The sequence below is a fragment of the Coregonus lavaretus genome (genome assembly GCF_964263955.1).
Source record: "Coregonus lavaretus genome assembly, chromosome: 2".
Taxonomy (NCBI): domain Eukaryota; kingdom Metazoa; phylum Chordata; class Actinopteri; order Salmoniformes; family Salmonidae; genus Coregonus; species Coregonus lavaretus.
This window is the reverse complement of record NC_139989.1, coordinates 48,462,609-48,478,116: the sequence shown is the minus strand read 5'-3', so window position 1 is coordinate 48,478,116 and position 15,508 is coordinate 48,462,609. Positions and strand designations below refer to the sequence as shown.

The 15,508-nt window shown below is 42.2% G+C and overlaps 2 protein-coding genes across 4 annotated transcripts; both read right to left on the bottom strand.

Moving 5' to 3' along the window:
• Window positions 1-4,599: 4,599 nt before the first annotated feature.
• LOC311105326 (THO complex subunit 4-like) lies at window positions 4,600-7,877 on the bottom strand. Of its 2 annotated transcripts, none has more exons than XM_084147442.1 (6): window positions 7,459-7,877; window positions 5,831-5,977; window positions 5,578-5,725; window positions 5,312-5,378; window positions 5,050-5,221; window positions 4,600-4,908 (listed from the first exon to the last, which is right to left on the bottom strand). In XM_084147442.1, the coding sequence occupies exons 1-6, from the start codon at window positions 7,702-7,704 to the stop codon at window positions 4,894-4,896; spliced, it is 795 nt and encodes a 264-aa protein (XP_084003568.1). In that variant the 5' UTR covers window positions 7,705-7,877; the 3' UTR covers window positions 4,600-4,893. The 2 variants fall into 2 exon arrangements, with proteins under 2 accessions (XP_084003568.1, XP_084003569.1); XM_084147443.1 differs by having other exon boundaries at window positions 6,436-7,820.
• Window positions 7,878-11,356: 3,479 nt separating this feature from the next.
• Window positions 11,357-14,323, bottom strand: LOC311146464 (mapk-regulated corepressor-interacting protein 1). 2 transcript variants are annotated; one of them, XM_084182970.1, is made up of 5 exons: window positions 13,941-14,323; window positions 13,162-13,261; window positions 12,837-12,955; window positions 12,531-12,635; window positions 11,357-12,424 (listed from the first exon to the last, which is right to left on the bottom strand). In XM_084182970.1, the coding sequence occupies exons 2-5, from the start codon at window positions 13,164-13,166 to the stop codon at window positions 12,360-12,362; spliced, it is 294 nt and encodes a 97-aa protein (XP_084039096.1). In that variant the 5' UTR covers window positions 13,167-13,261; window positions 13,941-14,323; the 3' UTR covers window positions 11,357-12,359. The 2 variants fall into 2 exon arrangements, with proteins under 2 accessions (XP_084039096.1, XP_084039097.1); XM_084182971.1 differs by lacking the exon at window positions 13,162-13,261 and having other exon boundaries at window positions 13,941-14,005.
• Window positions 14,324-15,508: the final 1,185 nt, after the last annotated feature.

Genomic DNA, 15,508 nt, shown 5'->3' with positions numbered 1-15,508 from the left:
TGCTCGCTACTATAAACTCGCAAATGTATTTGTAGAATAGAATACACGTATAGTAAGTTAGCGCAATTACCTTAATACATAAAATAATTTGCGCAGCCAATCACGCCCAGACAGGGATGACCTTGCTTAGCTAATCAAGTACACGAAGTAACAGACCAACATGTATTTTAAACACATCAGTTAATTTTTTTATTTATTTTTGTCATTTAGCAGACGCTCTTATCCAGAGCGATTTACAGGAGCAATTAGGGCGAAGTGCCTTGCTCAAGGGCCTAGTCGGCTCAGGGATTAGAACCAGCGACCTTTCGGTTACTGGCACAACGCTCTTAACCACTAAGCTACCTGCCGCCCGTAATGGACAGACTGCAAAATTGACAAAGTAGCTTGAGCAAAGCAATGTTTACACTCAATGGACTATGCGGACATCTAGTGGTTTAGCCTAGGTAATGCGGTCATTCATTTTCATACATCCTTTGGATCTGGGAGACATGCAGCAGCTTGCAAATCAAACAGGACACAGTTGCGACAAAGTTGGTCGAATTCTAGTAAGTTGACAGGTACTTTTACGTCGCCAAATATGGCAAGAAATATTTTGTCCTAGTGCACCGTTGGGTGCTGTGTTCAGTGTACTTCAGCTAAAAAGTGCATGCCAACCTCAGACGTTCAAGTAGTCGCCCTCGTTTATTTGATCAGTGTCTGGCTGTGTTAGACACCAATGTTTGGAACCAGGAAGACATTTGGCACTGCAAAACTCAAGATTTGGCATGGGCCCCCAAAGCCATAAGAATGCTAAATCGCTAACAAGATGGCTACACTGGCTCTTTATTTTTTTGTCTATGCACATTACTTGCTCACACACTCATACCGACCCTACAGCATGATAAGGCTGCGTTGAGACAATTATTTAGCAATGACCCAAGCCCAGCTCAGCTAATCCCTACCATTGTAACGCAAGTTGTCAAAATGCTTCAGAAAATGTACATTACAACAGGGGCGTCGGCAGACACAATATAAGTAACCTAATGTATGTCCCTCTAACTGTCCCGAATGCCTCTGCTGATCCTACAGCTATTGTATGATGTAATCATGTGCCTAAGAACCAGATTTATACTGTTAGCACTGAACCGGTGTGCCCGAGGAGGAAGGCCACTGTGTGCAGCTCAACCTGCACTAACATAAAGAACATGACCACATCTACTGCTGCTAAGCTTCCCAGTAAAGCAATAAAAACAAGTAAGCATCCCAGAAGAAAAGTGCTTGCTCAAAATAGCCCACGTTAATGTTTAATGCATAAGAAACAAGGTTCATGAAATCAATAATTTGCTAGTAACAGATGACATTCATATTCTGACTATCTCTATTCTGAAACTCACTTACATAATACCTTTGATGATAGAGTGGTAGCAATACAAGGTTGTAACATTTACAGAAAATATGGAAATGCCAATGGTGGAGGTGTTGCTGTTTATATTCAGAACCACATTCCTGTGAAGATTAGAGAGAATCTCATGTTAAATACTGTTGAAGTAATATGGCTACAGGTTCATCTGCCTCACCTAAAGCCCATTCTGGTGGGAAGCTGCTATAGACCACCAAGTGATAAGTCAGTATCTGGATAACATGTGTGAAATGCTTGATAATGTATGTGATATCAAAAGAGAGGTATACTTTCTGGGTCATTTAAATATTGACTGGCTTTCATCAGGCTGCCCACTCAAGAGAAAACTTCAAACTGTAACCAGTGCCTGCAACCTGGTTCAGGTTATCAGTCAACCTACCAGGGTAGTTACAAACAGTACAGGAATTTAATCAACAACATGTATTGATCATATAATAATAAATAATAATCATATCTTTCTTTACTAATGCTGCAGAGATTTGTTTGAAAGCAATATCCAAATCCATTGGATGTAGTGATCACAATATAGTAACCATATCTAGGAAAACCAAAGTTCCAAAGGCTGGGCCTAATATTGTGTATAAGAGGTCATACAATAAGTTTTGTAGTGATTCCTATGTTGTTGATGTAAAGAATACATGTTGGTCCGTGGTGTGTAATGAGCAGCAAACAGACACTGCACTTGACACATTTATGAAATTGCTTATTCCAGTTACTAATAAGCATGCACCCATTAAGAGCATTACTGTAAAAACAGTTAAATCCCCTTGGATTGATGAGGAATTGAAAAATGGTATGGTTGGTAGGGATGAGGCAAAAGGAATGGCAAATAATTCTGGCTGTACAACCAATTGGCAAACGTATTGCAAATAGAGAAATCATGTGACTAAACTGAATAAAAAGAAGAAACAACACTATGAAACAAGGATAAATGACAAATGATTATCGTAAAAAGCTTTGGAGCACCTTAAATTACATTTAGGGAAAAAGGCAAACTCAGCTCCATCATTCATTGAATCAGATGGCTCATTCATCACAAAACCAACTGATATTGCCAACTACTTTAATTATTTTTTCATTGGCAAGATTAGCAAATTTAGGCATGACGTGCCATCAACAATTGCTGACACTACACATCCAAGTATATCTGACCAAATTATGAAAGACAAGCATTGTAATTTGGAAGAGGTGAAAAAATGGTCTATAAACTCTGACAAGCCACTGGGGTCTGACAACTTGGATGGAGAATTACTGAGGATAATAGCGGACGATATTGCCACTCCTATTTGCCATATTTTCAATTTAAGCCTACTAAAATGTGTGTGCCCCCAGGCTTGGAGGGAAGCAAAAGTCATTCCGCTACCTAAAAATAGTAAAGCCCCCTTTACTGGCCCAAATAGCTGACCAATTAGCATGTTACCAACCCTTAATAAACTATTGGAAAAAATGGTGTTTGACCAGATACAATGCTATTTTACAGTAAACAAATTGACAAACTTTCAGCATGCTTATAGAGAAGCACATTCAACAAGCACAGCACTTACACAAATGACAGAGATATTTATGATAAAAATATTGTGGGGGCTGTTTTGTTAGACTTCAGTGTGGCTTTTGACATTATCGATCATAGTCTGCTGCTGGAAAAACGTGTGTTATGGCTTTACTCCACCTGCTATATTGTGGATACAGAGTTCCCTGTCTAACAGAACACAGAGGGTGTTCTTTAATGGAAGCCTCTCCAACATAATCCAGGTAGAATCAGGAATTCCCCAGGGCAGCTGTCTAGGCCCATTACTTTTTTCAATCTTTACTAATGACATGCCACTGGCTTTGAGTAAAGCCAGAGTGTATGCATGTGGATGACTCAACACTATACATGTCAGCAAATGAAATGACTGCAACACTTAACAAAGAGTTGCAGTTAGTTTCAGAGTGGGTGGCAAGGAATAAGTTAGTCCTAAATATTTTTAAAACTAAAAGCATTATTTGGGACAAATCATTCACTAAACCTCAACTAAATCTTGTAATAAATAATGTGGAAATTGAGCAAATTGAGGTGACTAAACTGCTTGGAGTAACCCTGGATTGTAAACTGTCATGGTCAAAACATATTGGTACAACAGTAGCTAAGATGGGGAAAAGTATGTCCATAATTAAGCGCTGCTCTACCTTCACAGCACTATCAACAAGGCAGGCCCTAGTTGTCACACCTGGACTACTGTTCAGTCTTGTGGTCAGGCGCCACAAAAAAGGACTCAGGAAAATTGCAATTGGCTCAGAACAGGGCAACACGGCTGGCCCTTGGCTGTACACAGAGAGCTAATATTAATAATATGCATGTTGATCTCTCCTGGCTCAAAGTAGAGGAGAGATGACTTCATCACTACTTGTTTATATGTTGGGTGCACCGAGCGGTCTGTTTGAGCTACTGGCGCACAGCTTGGTCACCCATGCATACCCTCACAAGACATGCCACCAGAGGTCTCTTCACAGTCCCCAAGTCCAGAACAGACTATGGGAGGCGCACAGTACTACATAGAGCCATGACTACATGGAACTCTATTCCACATCAAGTAACTGATGCAAGTAGTAAAATTAGATAACACCTTATGGAACAGCAGGGACTGTGAAGCAACACATACATAGGAGCAGACGCATGCATACATGATAACATACGCACTATACACAGATTTTTGTACTGTAGATGTGGTGGAGTAGGGGCATGAGGGCAGTGTGTTGTGAAATCTGTGAATGTATTGTAATGTTTTAAAAATTGTATGAACCGCCTTAATTTTGCTGGACAAGAGGAAGAGTAGCTGCTGCTTTGGCAGCAGCTTATGGGGATCCATAATAAAGACAAACTTATACGCTGCTGCTACTGTTTATCATATATCCTGATGCCTAATCGCCTTACCCCTATACACATCTACCCCTAGTATCCCATTTCTTGCATATTGTAAATGGTATTGGGACTAACCCTGTAGAAAGCTTACCTTGGTGTTCTTATTTCTATTTCTCATGCCTTTGTTGTACTTTAGTACTACCGACATTGATTAATCTTTCCCAACAATGCAGTAATCAAACATTTTAATTTGTAAACAGGTGTACACTAACAGTGAAACGCTTACTTGCAGGCCCTTCCCAACAAAGTAAGGCATTTCTCTGTACTTGTGCACGTGACAAAAACAAAGCAGGCAGAGTATGGTTAATATGTACTGCAGGGTTTATTACAATGATCTACAGGGAAAGGAATCAGAGCAACAGGGAAAGCCCCACCCACCCCCTTAAACCTACAGTCAAAACCATTTTTCTTCCAAAAAACAAAAACGGGTAAAAAACACATCGCAGCATTTAAAAGGATTGATACACAAATGTAAATCACATCAGAAGACGTCCAAGTGTAAAATGCCCTGCATCTTCAACGCTGTAACAACTGCGACTGTCCTCGTGTTCAGCCTGGAGAGTAATGCAGCCTGGAGGATTCACCTAGGCTCTTAGCTGGTTTCCATCTGGGGTGGGTGGAGGAAACGCATCAGATAAGACGCAGTACCACTCCCGTCATTAATTTCCAACACTATACACATGTTGGCAGACAAAAAAAATGTAAACCCCCCACGACACTTCATAACCCTTTTGAAACTGCGACTCACCCTGGCATTGTAGGCATCTAGCTGGGCATCCAGCTCTTCAGCGGAAAGTGGCTTGGTGCTTCCCCCGCGGCCACCTCGGCCCCTGCCTCCTCCACGACCTGCTCCACGTCCTCTCTGCATCCCTCTGAACACACCACCACGACCCCTGTTCATGCCACCACCTCGGTTCATACTGTTGAACATCTGAACATTAGCGCTTCCCATTCATGATACTTATCATTTGGCTCAAGTTGTTTAGGAACAGTTAAATCTTAACACTTACCCCTGCATGGGTGGTCGTCTTTGTGTGTCGATCTGTGATGTGACAAGTTGAATGTTCATGGGACGCCCTGCAAGAGAAAAAGTATTCAGGTTAGTATCAGCCTTCAGCAACTTGAAGGTTAGATTAATATACAGTGTCAGCATGGTGAAAGAACTCAGCAGCACAAAACAGTTGACGGTTTCAACAAGGTACAAATTACATTCTAATTTACTTTCAGTCTGTGGCTGGTATTTGTGGCAACTGTCAAAGCCACTTGAGAAACCTACCATCAAGTGGTACACCGTTGTACTGTTTCATAGCTTTCAGAGCATCGGCCTTCCTCTCAAAGTGGACGTCTGCCGTGCCTAAGCTCCTGCCCGACCGGTCGTAGTGAACAGCTGCCTTCTTCAGTGTACCAAACTCCGCAAAGAGCTCCTGCAATGAGAGAACATAAACCATGTATTGTGATTGTAATTGATTTCTAAGGCAAATGAGCAATTTCTAAAGAGTCAACCAAGTCAAAAGGAAAATAAGACGTACCTGAATATCTGCGTCTGAAACGCCAAAGTCGAGATTGGAGACAAGAAGCTTCCCTCCGGTTTCCACACCAGCGCCACCCCCAGCACTGGCATTGAAGCCATGATTGCCGTACATGTCGTGTTGCCATTTATCAGGAAGCTGCTTAGGCTGCAACAGATGAAAGAGAATGCACCTGCTGACTTCAGGCTCCCCTGTCTCTGCCAATCACAGAGACTGGTCCACACAGCTGGGTGGGTGCTGGGGAGACCAGGGACTACACAGCCAACAGGGCCTGGTGGTTGGCACACAGCTACCCACCATGGAGATTCCCAGCATTCCCTGCCGTGCCCACCCCATTACTACAAACAAGTAAACCACTGCAGAAACAGGACACATGGCAACATATCAATTCTAGCCACTAGACCAAGCTATCAGGTCATAAAGCATTGCTCAAACTAAAATTGGCCCCATTTGTAACAAATGAAACATTCCCAATAAGAGAATAATGTGAAGAAATGTATGCATTGACTTCTGTTGAGGCTATTTTGTTTAACATTTAACTGCAAACAATTAACAGTACACAACATTTAATCGCTACCATCTGCACTCTGCTCCCACCCCCTTACTGGATAACTAGGCTGACAATGTTGCCCACTGTTCTCTTGCCATCTGCGCCTCCACCAAAGGCTCTCCAGGCAGCCATCCCCAGCGAGAGTAGTATGCTGAAGAAAGTCATCCATCCGTATGGCGCTGTAGTTCTTTGCATCAGTGTCGACTCCAGCAGTGTGGTTATTTGCTTAAATTGTTCTTTAAAAGCCAGGAGTTGGCTTTGATGGGTTAAGTGTCCATTTTCTGAAAGAGACAACTAGCAAAATAGGCCAACTACCTGGCCTGAACATGGATGGCAACCATCTGAGCGTCCATTTTGAAACCACGCCATTTTGATTGGGTTGTTGTGACTAGTAACACATTACTAGAAATGTGAAGATAAAACTATGTAATAAGAGGGCAAAAGTCAACTGCTCCATCCATAAAAGCACACCATTCTTTGTTGATATGGTGCCGCCCAAAGGGGATTGTTTTAACCCGTTAGCCACTCCCAAACAAAGGATTCCACCAGATAAGAGCGCAGGATGAAACTCCCAAAAAGTTGCCTCTGCTACAAAAACCATCCAAATGCAACGATATTCTTCGATGCAGTGCCGTTCGGTGATCCAACAAGGGACTTTCTTGGATGAAAGATAGTGACCAACCATGAAATAAATATTTAATTGATTGAAGACGCTGAATTCAAAATGGCGCCGTCTGGGCCTTGTAGGTTAGCAGCTAATCCAAAGTTAGCAATATAGCTAGTTAGTAACTAGCTAACCTGCTCCAAAAGCTTCTTCTCAAAAAGTGGTGACATACATGGGTTGGGGGTGGAGAAGGACACGTTATGCATTATATTTCCATATCAACCGCAATTTAAAGGGTTTCCCTTCGTTAATTCGAGAGAAACTCGATTAGCTAGCTAAGTGCCTCTCGACTAGCAAGCTAGCCATTGCATTGGGGCAGCTAGCAAGCCTGAAGATTAGAAGACGTCACCCAGGCTTTTTCAGGTTACCAGGCGTTTTCCTTTTTCTCAGCCCATTCCTCTAACTTTCTCATACCCTGCTGTATGGCGTAGGTCTTGCTCTGCCACGGCTCAGGTTCGGTCGGTTCCTCATGGGGCCCGATCCTCCACCTCGGCCTCCAAAGCCTCCACCGGCGGCTCCACGGCCAACACCACCACCTCGGCCCCCGCCAGAGCCTCCCCGGCCACGGCCTCTTCCACCACCACGGCCTCCTGCGCCCCCTCTCTGCTGCCTGTTCTGCTTGATGATGTCGTCTAGAGACATATCCATCTTATCGGCCATTATGAAGTTTCAATTACGCTAAACAGAATTGTTAGCGAACTAAAAGTACACACTAGCCTGACTGAAAAAAAGAAACTTGATTACAACCCAGCGGTACGACTCAACTGCGGGAAAAAATAAACGCTGAAAATGAAGCGCAGGCTGTCTTTATAGCCACGAGCCCCTCATTACGTGAGGACAGATGACGTTGTCAGTTTCGGTTTGTTGTGCGCCGCCCCTTCCACAGTTTTGCTCAGGCTTTCAAATCAAGAAGGGCCAATTTGAAATTGAACCCTTGAGTCATATCACTACAAGTACCTGTGCTGCTATTATCAGTGCAGCAGCGCAGGCAGTCTCGATGGTCTCGAATTTACTGTACTGCTAGTTATACAAAAGTACATAGATCTGACATATTCCCCTAAGACCCTCACGAACTTCTAACAGATGCACAATTGACAGCATCCAATCTGATTGCAGCGCTCTCCAGAGGGTGGTGCGTGAGCCAAACACATCAGGCTGCCCTCCAGGACATCTACAGCACCCAGTGTCATAGAAAGGCCAAGAAAATCATCAAGGACCTCAGCCATCCGAGCCACGGCCTGTTCACCACGCTACAAGAAGGCGGAGACAGTACAGGTGCATCAAAGCTGGGACGAGGAGACTTTAAAACAGCTTCTATCTCCAGGCCATCACTGTTAAATAGTCACCACTACCCGGCCTTCGCCCAGGACCCTGCCCTGAACTTAGTCACTTTTACTAGCCAGCTACCTTAGAGACTACTGCCCTATGTACATAGTCATTGAACACTGGTCACTTTAATAATGTTTACATACTGTTTTACCCACTTCAAATGTATATAATAATAATATAATGCCATTTAGCAGATGCTTTTATCCAAAGCGACTTACAGTCTTGTGTATATACATTTTTATGTATGGGTGGTCCCGGGGATCGAACCCACTACCCTGGCGTTACAAGCGCCATGCTCTACCAATTGAGCTACAGAGGACCACGTATATACTGTATTCTAGTCAAGGCTCATCCTATAACTACTGCTGTACACACCGTTCCTCTTCATATACTGGCCGTACTGTCTATACACACACCATTATATATAAACACACACACACTACCGTTCAAAAGTTTGGGGTCACTTAGAAATGTCCTTGTTTTCCATGAAAACATGCATGAAATGAGTTTGAATAGGAAATATAGCAAAATGAATAGGACATGTAGTCATTGACAAGGTCAGAAATAATGATTTTTAATTGAAATAATAATTGTGTCCTTCAAACTTTGCTTTCGTCAAAGAATCCTCAATTTGCAGCAATAACAGCCTTGCAGATCTTTGGCATTCTAGTTGTCAATTTGTTGAGGTAACCTGAAGAGATTTCACCCCATGCTTCCTGAAGCACCTCCCACAAGTTGGATTGGCTTGATGGGTACTTTTTACGTACCATACGGTCAAGCTGCTCCCACAACAAATCAATAGGGTTGAGATCCGGTGACTGTGCTGGCCACTCCATTATAGACAGAATACCAGCTGACTGCTTTTTCCCAAAATAGTTATTGCATAGTTTGGAGCTGTGCTTTGGGTCATTGTCCTGTTGTAGGAGGAAATTGGCTCCAATCAAGCGCCGTCCACAGGGTATGGCATGGCGTTGCAAAATGGAGTGATAGCCTTCCTTCTTCAAGATCCCTTTTACCCTGTACAAATCTCCCACTTTACCACCACCAAAGCACTCCCAGACCATCACATTGCCTCCACCATATGGCATCAAACACTCCTCCAGCATCTTTTCATTTGGTCTGCTTCTCTCAAACTTTGATTCGTCTGTCCATAACTTTTTTCCAATCTTCCCCTGTCCAGTGTCTGTGTTATTTTGCCCATCTTAATCTTTTATTTTTATTGTCCAGTCTGAGATATGGCTTTTTCTTTGCAACTCTGCCTATGTCAGCATCCCGGAGTCGCCTCTTCACTGATGACGTTGAGACTGGTGTTTTACGGGTACTATTTAATGAAGCTGCCAGTTGAGGACCTGTGAGGTGTCTGTTTCTCAAACTAGACACTCTAATGTATTTGTCCTCTTGCTCAGTTGTGCACCGGGGCCTCCCACTCTTTCTATTCTGGTTAGAGCCAGTTTGCACTGTTCTGTGAAGGGAGGAGTACACAGCGTTGTATGAGATTTTCAGTTTCTTGGCAATTTCTCGCATGGAATAGCCTTCATTTCTCAGAACAATAATAATAATAATATAATAATAATATGCCATTTAGCAGACGCTTTTATCCAAAGCGACTTACAGTCATGTGTGCATACATTTTTACGTATGAATAGACTGACGAGTTTCAGAATAAAGTTATTTGTTTCTGGCCATTTTGAGCCTGTAATCGAACCCACAATTGCTGATACTCAACTAGTCTCAAGTAGGCCAGTTTTATTGCTTCTTTAATCAGCACAACAGTTTTCAGCTGTGCTTTTCAGCTGTGCTAACATATAATTGCAAAAGGGTTTTCTAATGATCAATTAGCCTTTTAAAATGATAAACTTGGATTAGCAAACACAACGTGCCATTGGAACACAGGACTGATGGTTGCTAATAATGGGCCTCTGTACGCCAATGTAGATATTCCATAAAAAAATCAGCCGTTTCCATCTACAATAGCCATTTACAACATTAACAATGTCTACACTGTATTTCTGATCAATTTCATGTTATTTTAATGGACCAAAAAATTGCTTTTCTTTCGAAAACAAGGACATTTCTAAGTGACCCCAAACTTTTAAACGGTAGTGTATATATATATATATATATATTACAGACTCTGACATTACTCGTTCTGATATTTCTTAATTTTTTTGGATTCGTGTGTATTTTTAGGTATACCGCACTGTTGAAACTAGAAATATAAGCATTTAGCTGCCCCTGCGATAACATCTGCAAAATGTGTACGCGCCCAATCAAATTCAATATGATTCCTGAAACAAACATGTAAGTAAATGTGGTGTTAATACCATGGCCTACACCAACTGTATCCACATATATATTTGAGTGCAGATTCACATAGCCCACAATTTCTGTAAAATGTATCATGCCAAGATAATCCATCCACCTGAAAGGTGTGGCATATCAAGAAGCTGATTAAACAGCATGATCATTACACAGGTGCACCTTGTACAAGGGACAATAAAAGGCCACTTTAAAATGTGCAGTTTTGTCAACAAACACCTCATGTTTTGAGGGAGCGTACAATTGGCATGCTGACTGCAGGAATGTCCACCAGAGCTGTTGCCAGATAATGTAATGTTTATTTCTCTACCATAAGCTGCCTCCAACATCGTTTTTGAGAATTTGGCAGTACGTCCAACCGGTCTCACAATCACAGACCACGTGTAACCATGCCAGCCCAGAACCTCAACATCCGGCTTCTTCACCTGCGGGATCGTCTGAGGGGGGGCGTGGGGAGGTTGCTGAGGAGTATTTCTGTCTGTAATAAAGGCCTTTTGTGGGGGAAAAACTCATTCTGATTGGCTGGGCCTGGCTGCCAAGTGGGTGGGCCTACCCATGGCTGCACTCCTGCCCAGTTATGTGAAATCCATAGATTAGGGCCTAATGAATTTATTTAAATTGACTGATTTCCTTATATGAACTGTAACTCAGTAAAATCTTTGAAATTGTTGCATGTTGCGTTTATATTTTTGTTCAGTATACATAGCCTATTACACTGTTTTCAGTAATAATGCACAAACAAAACAACGAGCATGAGACAACGATAACTGACCATCCTACTGTAGGTACTGTGTTTGTACATACATCATTGGGGAGTATTGGGGACACATCCAAAAAGTACATTTAGGTCAGAACATCTATGACCAATGCATTGAGTGACATATTGGAAAAGTATTTTATTCAATATTTTGTTTCAAGGCTGGGAAGTCAATGTGGAGATGTCTACTTGAAGTCCATTTTAGGGGCATGAGTCTATATTTAAAATGTTGGCATTTATACTAAACCATTTTTGGCTTCCAAAACTCGCCCGTACAATCGGATTCCATTCCAATACATCTACAATTCAACTATCTTCCAAAAAAAGAATGTCAGCCCTTCAGCATTATCCTTTGTAGATTGAAAAGAAAACTGAGTTTCTATTTAAGACTGCAGTCCTTTAAAGTGTCCTGTGAAGAATTTGTACACAGTCTGTACTTCGGCATCAGGATGTCAGCATATTTCATTGAAACTCTGCATCAGTCCCATTCACATAAAAAAAGAGGGAAAAATAAAAATTAATGACTGTAAAACCAAGAACCGGAAGAGAGAATCCCTGGAAATCAAATCCCAGCTTTCTTGCATTCCACGTCAACCAGATGAGAGGTAGGGTGAGAAAATATTGAGCCTGGACAGAGAGAGGGACAGAGAGAGAGAGACAGAGGGGGAGGGGGTGGACAGAGAGACCGGGGTGGATAAGGAACTCCAAAAATGTTGTGGTTGTTAGGACATCAGCCCACTGCTGTTGAATGGGCAGGCTGTTGTTAGTCCAGGAGAGCAGAGAGGGGACCGGCATTGTGGGCAGGACTGGCCAAAAGGTTGACTTGCTGGCTGACAGAGGACTGGAGGAGGAGAAAGTTCCCAAGGATAATGGGTGGAGAAAAAAAGCTGTTGGACTGTAAAGAGAAAGACTAGGACTTCTTGGAGTCCTGTGTGTTGCGTTTCTTGAGGTCACTCAGGTCAACTGGTGTGAAAGCTGCAAGAAAGGATACAAATTACATTACTACTCTGTCTTTTTGACAAATCTAGTAAATAGCCTCTGTTTAAATGACAAACATACTCAGATCCATCAAGGCACTTACAATTTAAGTTGGGATTGGGGTTCTTTTCCACATACTCCTGTGGTCCACGGTCTTTGCGTTCACTGCTCTGTGGTGACCGGATGTCTCTGAGCACACACTGCCAGGCTGTAAAGAAGCATACACATGCCAGCTTTCAACCATCTCCTTACATACCACATTCCATTCAAATGGCTCAGTGGTACAGAAGCTCTGTAAGGAGCTTCTTACAGTGGATCATGTTGATGACTAACAGATAAGCCTACTGAAGGGGTGAGAGACGTTAAGGGCTAGTCTTAGCAAGATATCGGCCTTCTGAGGCAGACTCACTGTCGTGGATGAAGCGCACATTCTCCTCATGTGCTGGAGTGAAGAGCTCCCCACTGTTCGTAGGGGACCGAGGGCTGGAAGTCCGCTTGTAGCTGTTCACCATCCTGGGAGCAGATGAGCTATAAAGCAGCAAAGATAAAACAAAATATATATTTTTTTAAACATCAAAACAGCAGGGAATAATGAAAACACAGAATAACAGACAGGCTGGAAAACAGAACATACGTTTTTCTGGCATGCATGCAGTATACCTGGTTCTACAAGATACAGCTTGATATACAGTTAGCACAACACAACCATAGAAGGTAAACAACCCTCTTCCAACCTCATTCTGTGTGCAGTGCGTCTCTTGCTCCTCACTCCTTTCTAATGAATAGTTGGGGGGGTTGAGAGAATATGAACCTTCTTTATCCTATGTTGGATATCTAGTGGTGAAAACAAGGCATGACTCATGATGAATTCTAAATAAAGACACCAATCAAACAATAGAGGAATGTTGACATTTGGGAGCTAGCTAGCTAATACAGACTGCAAAATAGTTACTTAACTAACTATACAGCCAGAAAGCTACATTTGATGCCACATGATTGGCATTAGCTTGCTTATTGATGCTAGTTATGCTTCAATGTTTACATGTTTGTATCTGGCACTTACACAAGCGAGCTAGCTAACGTTAGCTAAGAGAGCTAACAATAGCTAGCAAGCAATTATACTAGCCAACTTATATTGACCAGCGACTCGTAAAATATAAAGCACCTAGCTAGCTAGCTTGCTATTTAACGTTACCCAATATCCTATATTTTAATTTATTGCAATTTTTGTTGGTTAGAAATTAGCTTGCTGTTGAAGTAGTGGCTGACAGATAAAGGATATCTAACTAGCAAGCTAACGTTAGCTTATTAGATACCATAACGTTAGCTATCTAGCGAATGTTAGCTACACGTTATCATCTAATATTATTAGCTAAGCCATCTAGCTATCTGAATATATCCAGACAATAGTACAACTTAAATGTTTCCAACAGCAGTGGCATATGAATTCATAACGCTATAGTTAGTTTACTATAATCCGAAAATTACCCAGATGTAAACTATGTTTACAAACCTGTCTTTAGATCCGGCTTCCTTTCGCTTTCTTTATTCAGCCAACAAGATGTAACTAGCTAGTTAGGCCCCCCGTCGGCTAAAACGGTTGCCAATGCCAACCAATCATTTCTGGGCAAGTAATTTAAAACGGAAGTCAACAAAACTTAATTGGTTTGTTGGTTCAAAATAATGTTGAAATGCCAAAGGAATGCTTCTATGAATGGAATGCCTTCACCTCAACATTTATCCTCTCTGCTCGGGGCTTTTTGGTACTTTAATAAAACAGACCATGGACCTGCTTACGAAGGTAGCAGAAAAAGCATGGCTAAAAATACCCTTACCCGAGTTCATAGGCCCGGAAAAAAAACGCACCCTAGTTATAAAAAAATATTGCCTAGCCCTAGTCAGACCACTACTGTTCCAGCTGGCTTATAGGCGTTATTAAGTAGGTCATGTTAAGTGTAGCACAGTTCATTTTCGATCAATTTTGCGATGCTTCCTCAATTCCCGACTTGGAAGACAACGCATGTCTAATCAATGTCCATGTCTAATTGCAGGGGGTTCGTTTGAATTGAGAAAATGCTCCATTATTACATTAAATACAAAAATATGCTCCATGAAGTAATCCAACAATGTGTGCAACACCATCTTGTCTGTTTAAAATCTTCTCTCATTGATTGAGGAAGTGTGTTGCTTTCTTCATCTTCGTATGGTTTTCCGGCAGACTATACACTTTGTTTCGTATTGCTGCCTTTCACAGTTTGGAAAGTGCATTGCACATTTGTTCAAAATAAAATAAATTGCACCGCCATGTAACCCTATGGGTGTGTTCGTAAATTCAATCTGGAGTGCCAGAGTGCGCTCTGGGCGTTCATAAATTCAGAGAGTTGTCAGATTGTCCGCTCGTAAATTCAGAGCGTTGCGCTCTCGGAGCGTTCAGGCGAGCGCACACTGGACGCTCTGGCGGAGGAGTAGGGTTGATCCGAGCGTTCTGACCTCACAACGGCAGTCAAGCACCCAAGCTAACTGGCTAATTTGCTAGCTACTTCCATCACAAATGAGAGAACACCTCACTCTGACCATTTTACTCGCCCTAGCAGAGCTGGTTAGGCTGTTTTCATGTTATCCAGAGCGTTGGTGACTGTAACTGTGCTACTGGCAACAATTTAATTAGCTTTTTTTGCTGACGTTGACTGACACGGGCCATACTCAATGAGTGTTGAGAATTTGTAAATTCAGCAGTTATTCTGCGCTCTGGCACACTCAGACGAGAGTGCTCTGAAATCGGCACGCTCAGACGAGAGTATTCTGATATCGGAGTAGATAGCCAGAGCGAATTTACGAACGCACTCTATATTACCCCTGTACTGGCATACTACTCAAATCAAATTTTATTTGACACATGCTTCGTAGACTAACAGTGAAATGCTTACTTATGGGTCCTTTTCCAACAATGCAGAGTTAAAGAAAACATGGCTATATAAAGGGAGTAGAAAATAATATGGCTTAATAGAGCCCCACACCATTTCCCTGTTTCACCGCTAGGTTTTATGGGTATTATGACACCTCCACTGTGGGGCTCTATAC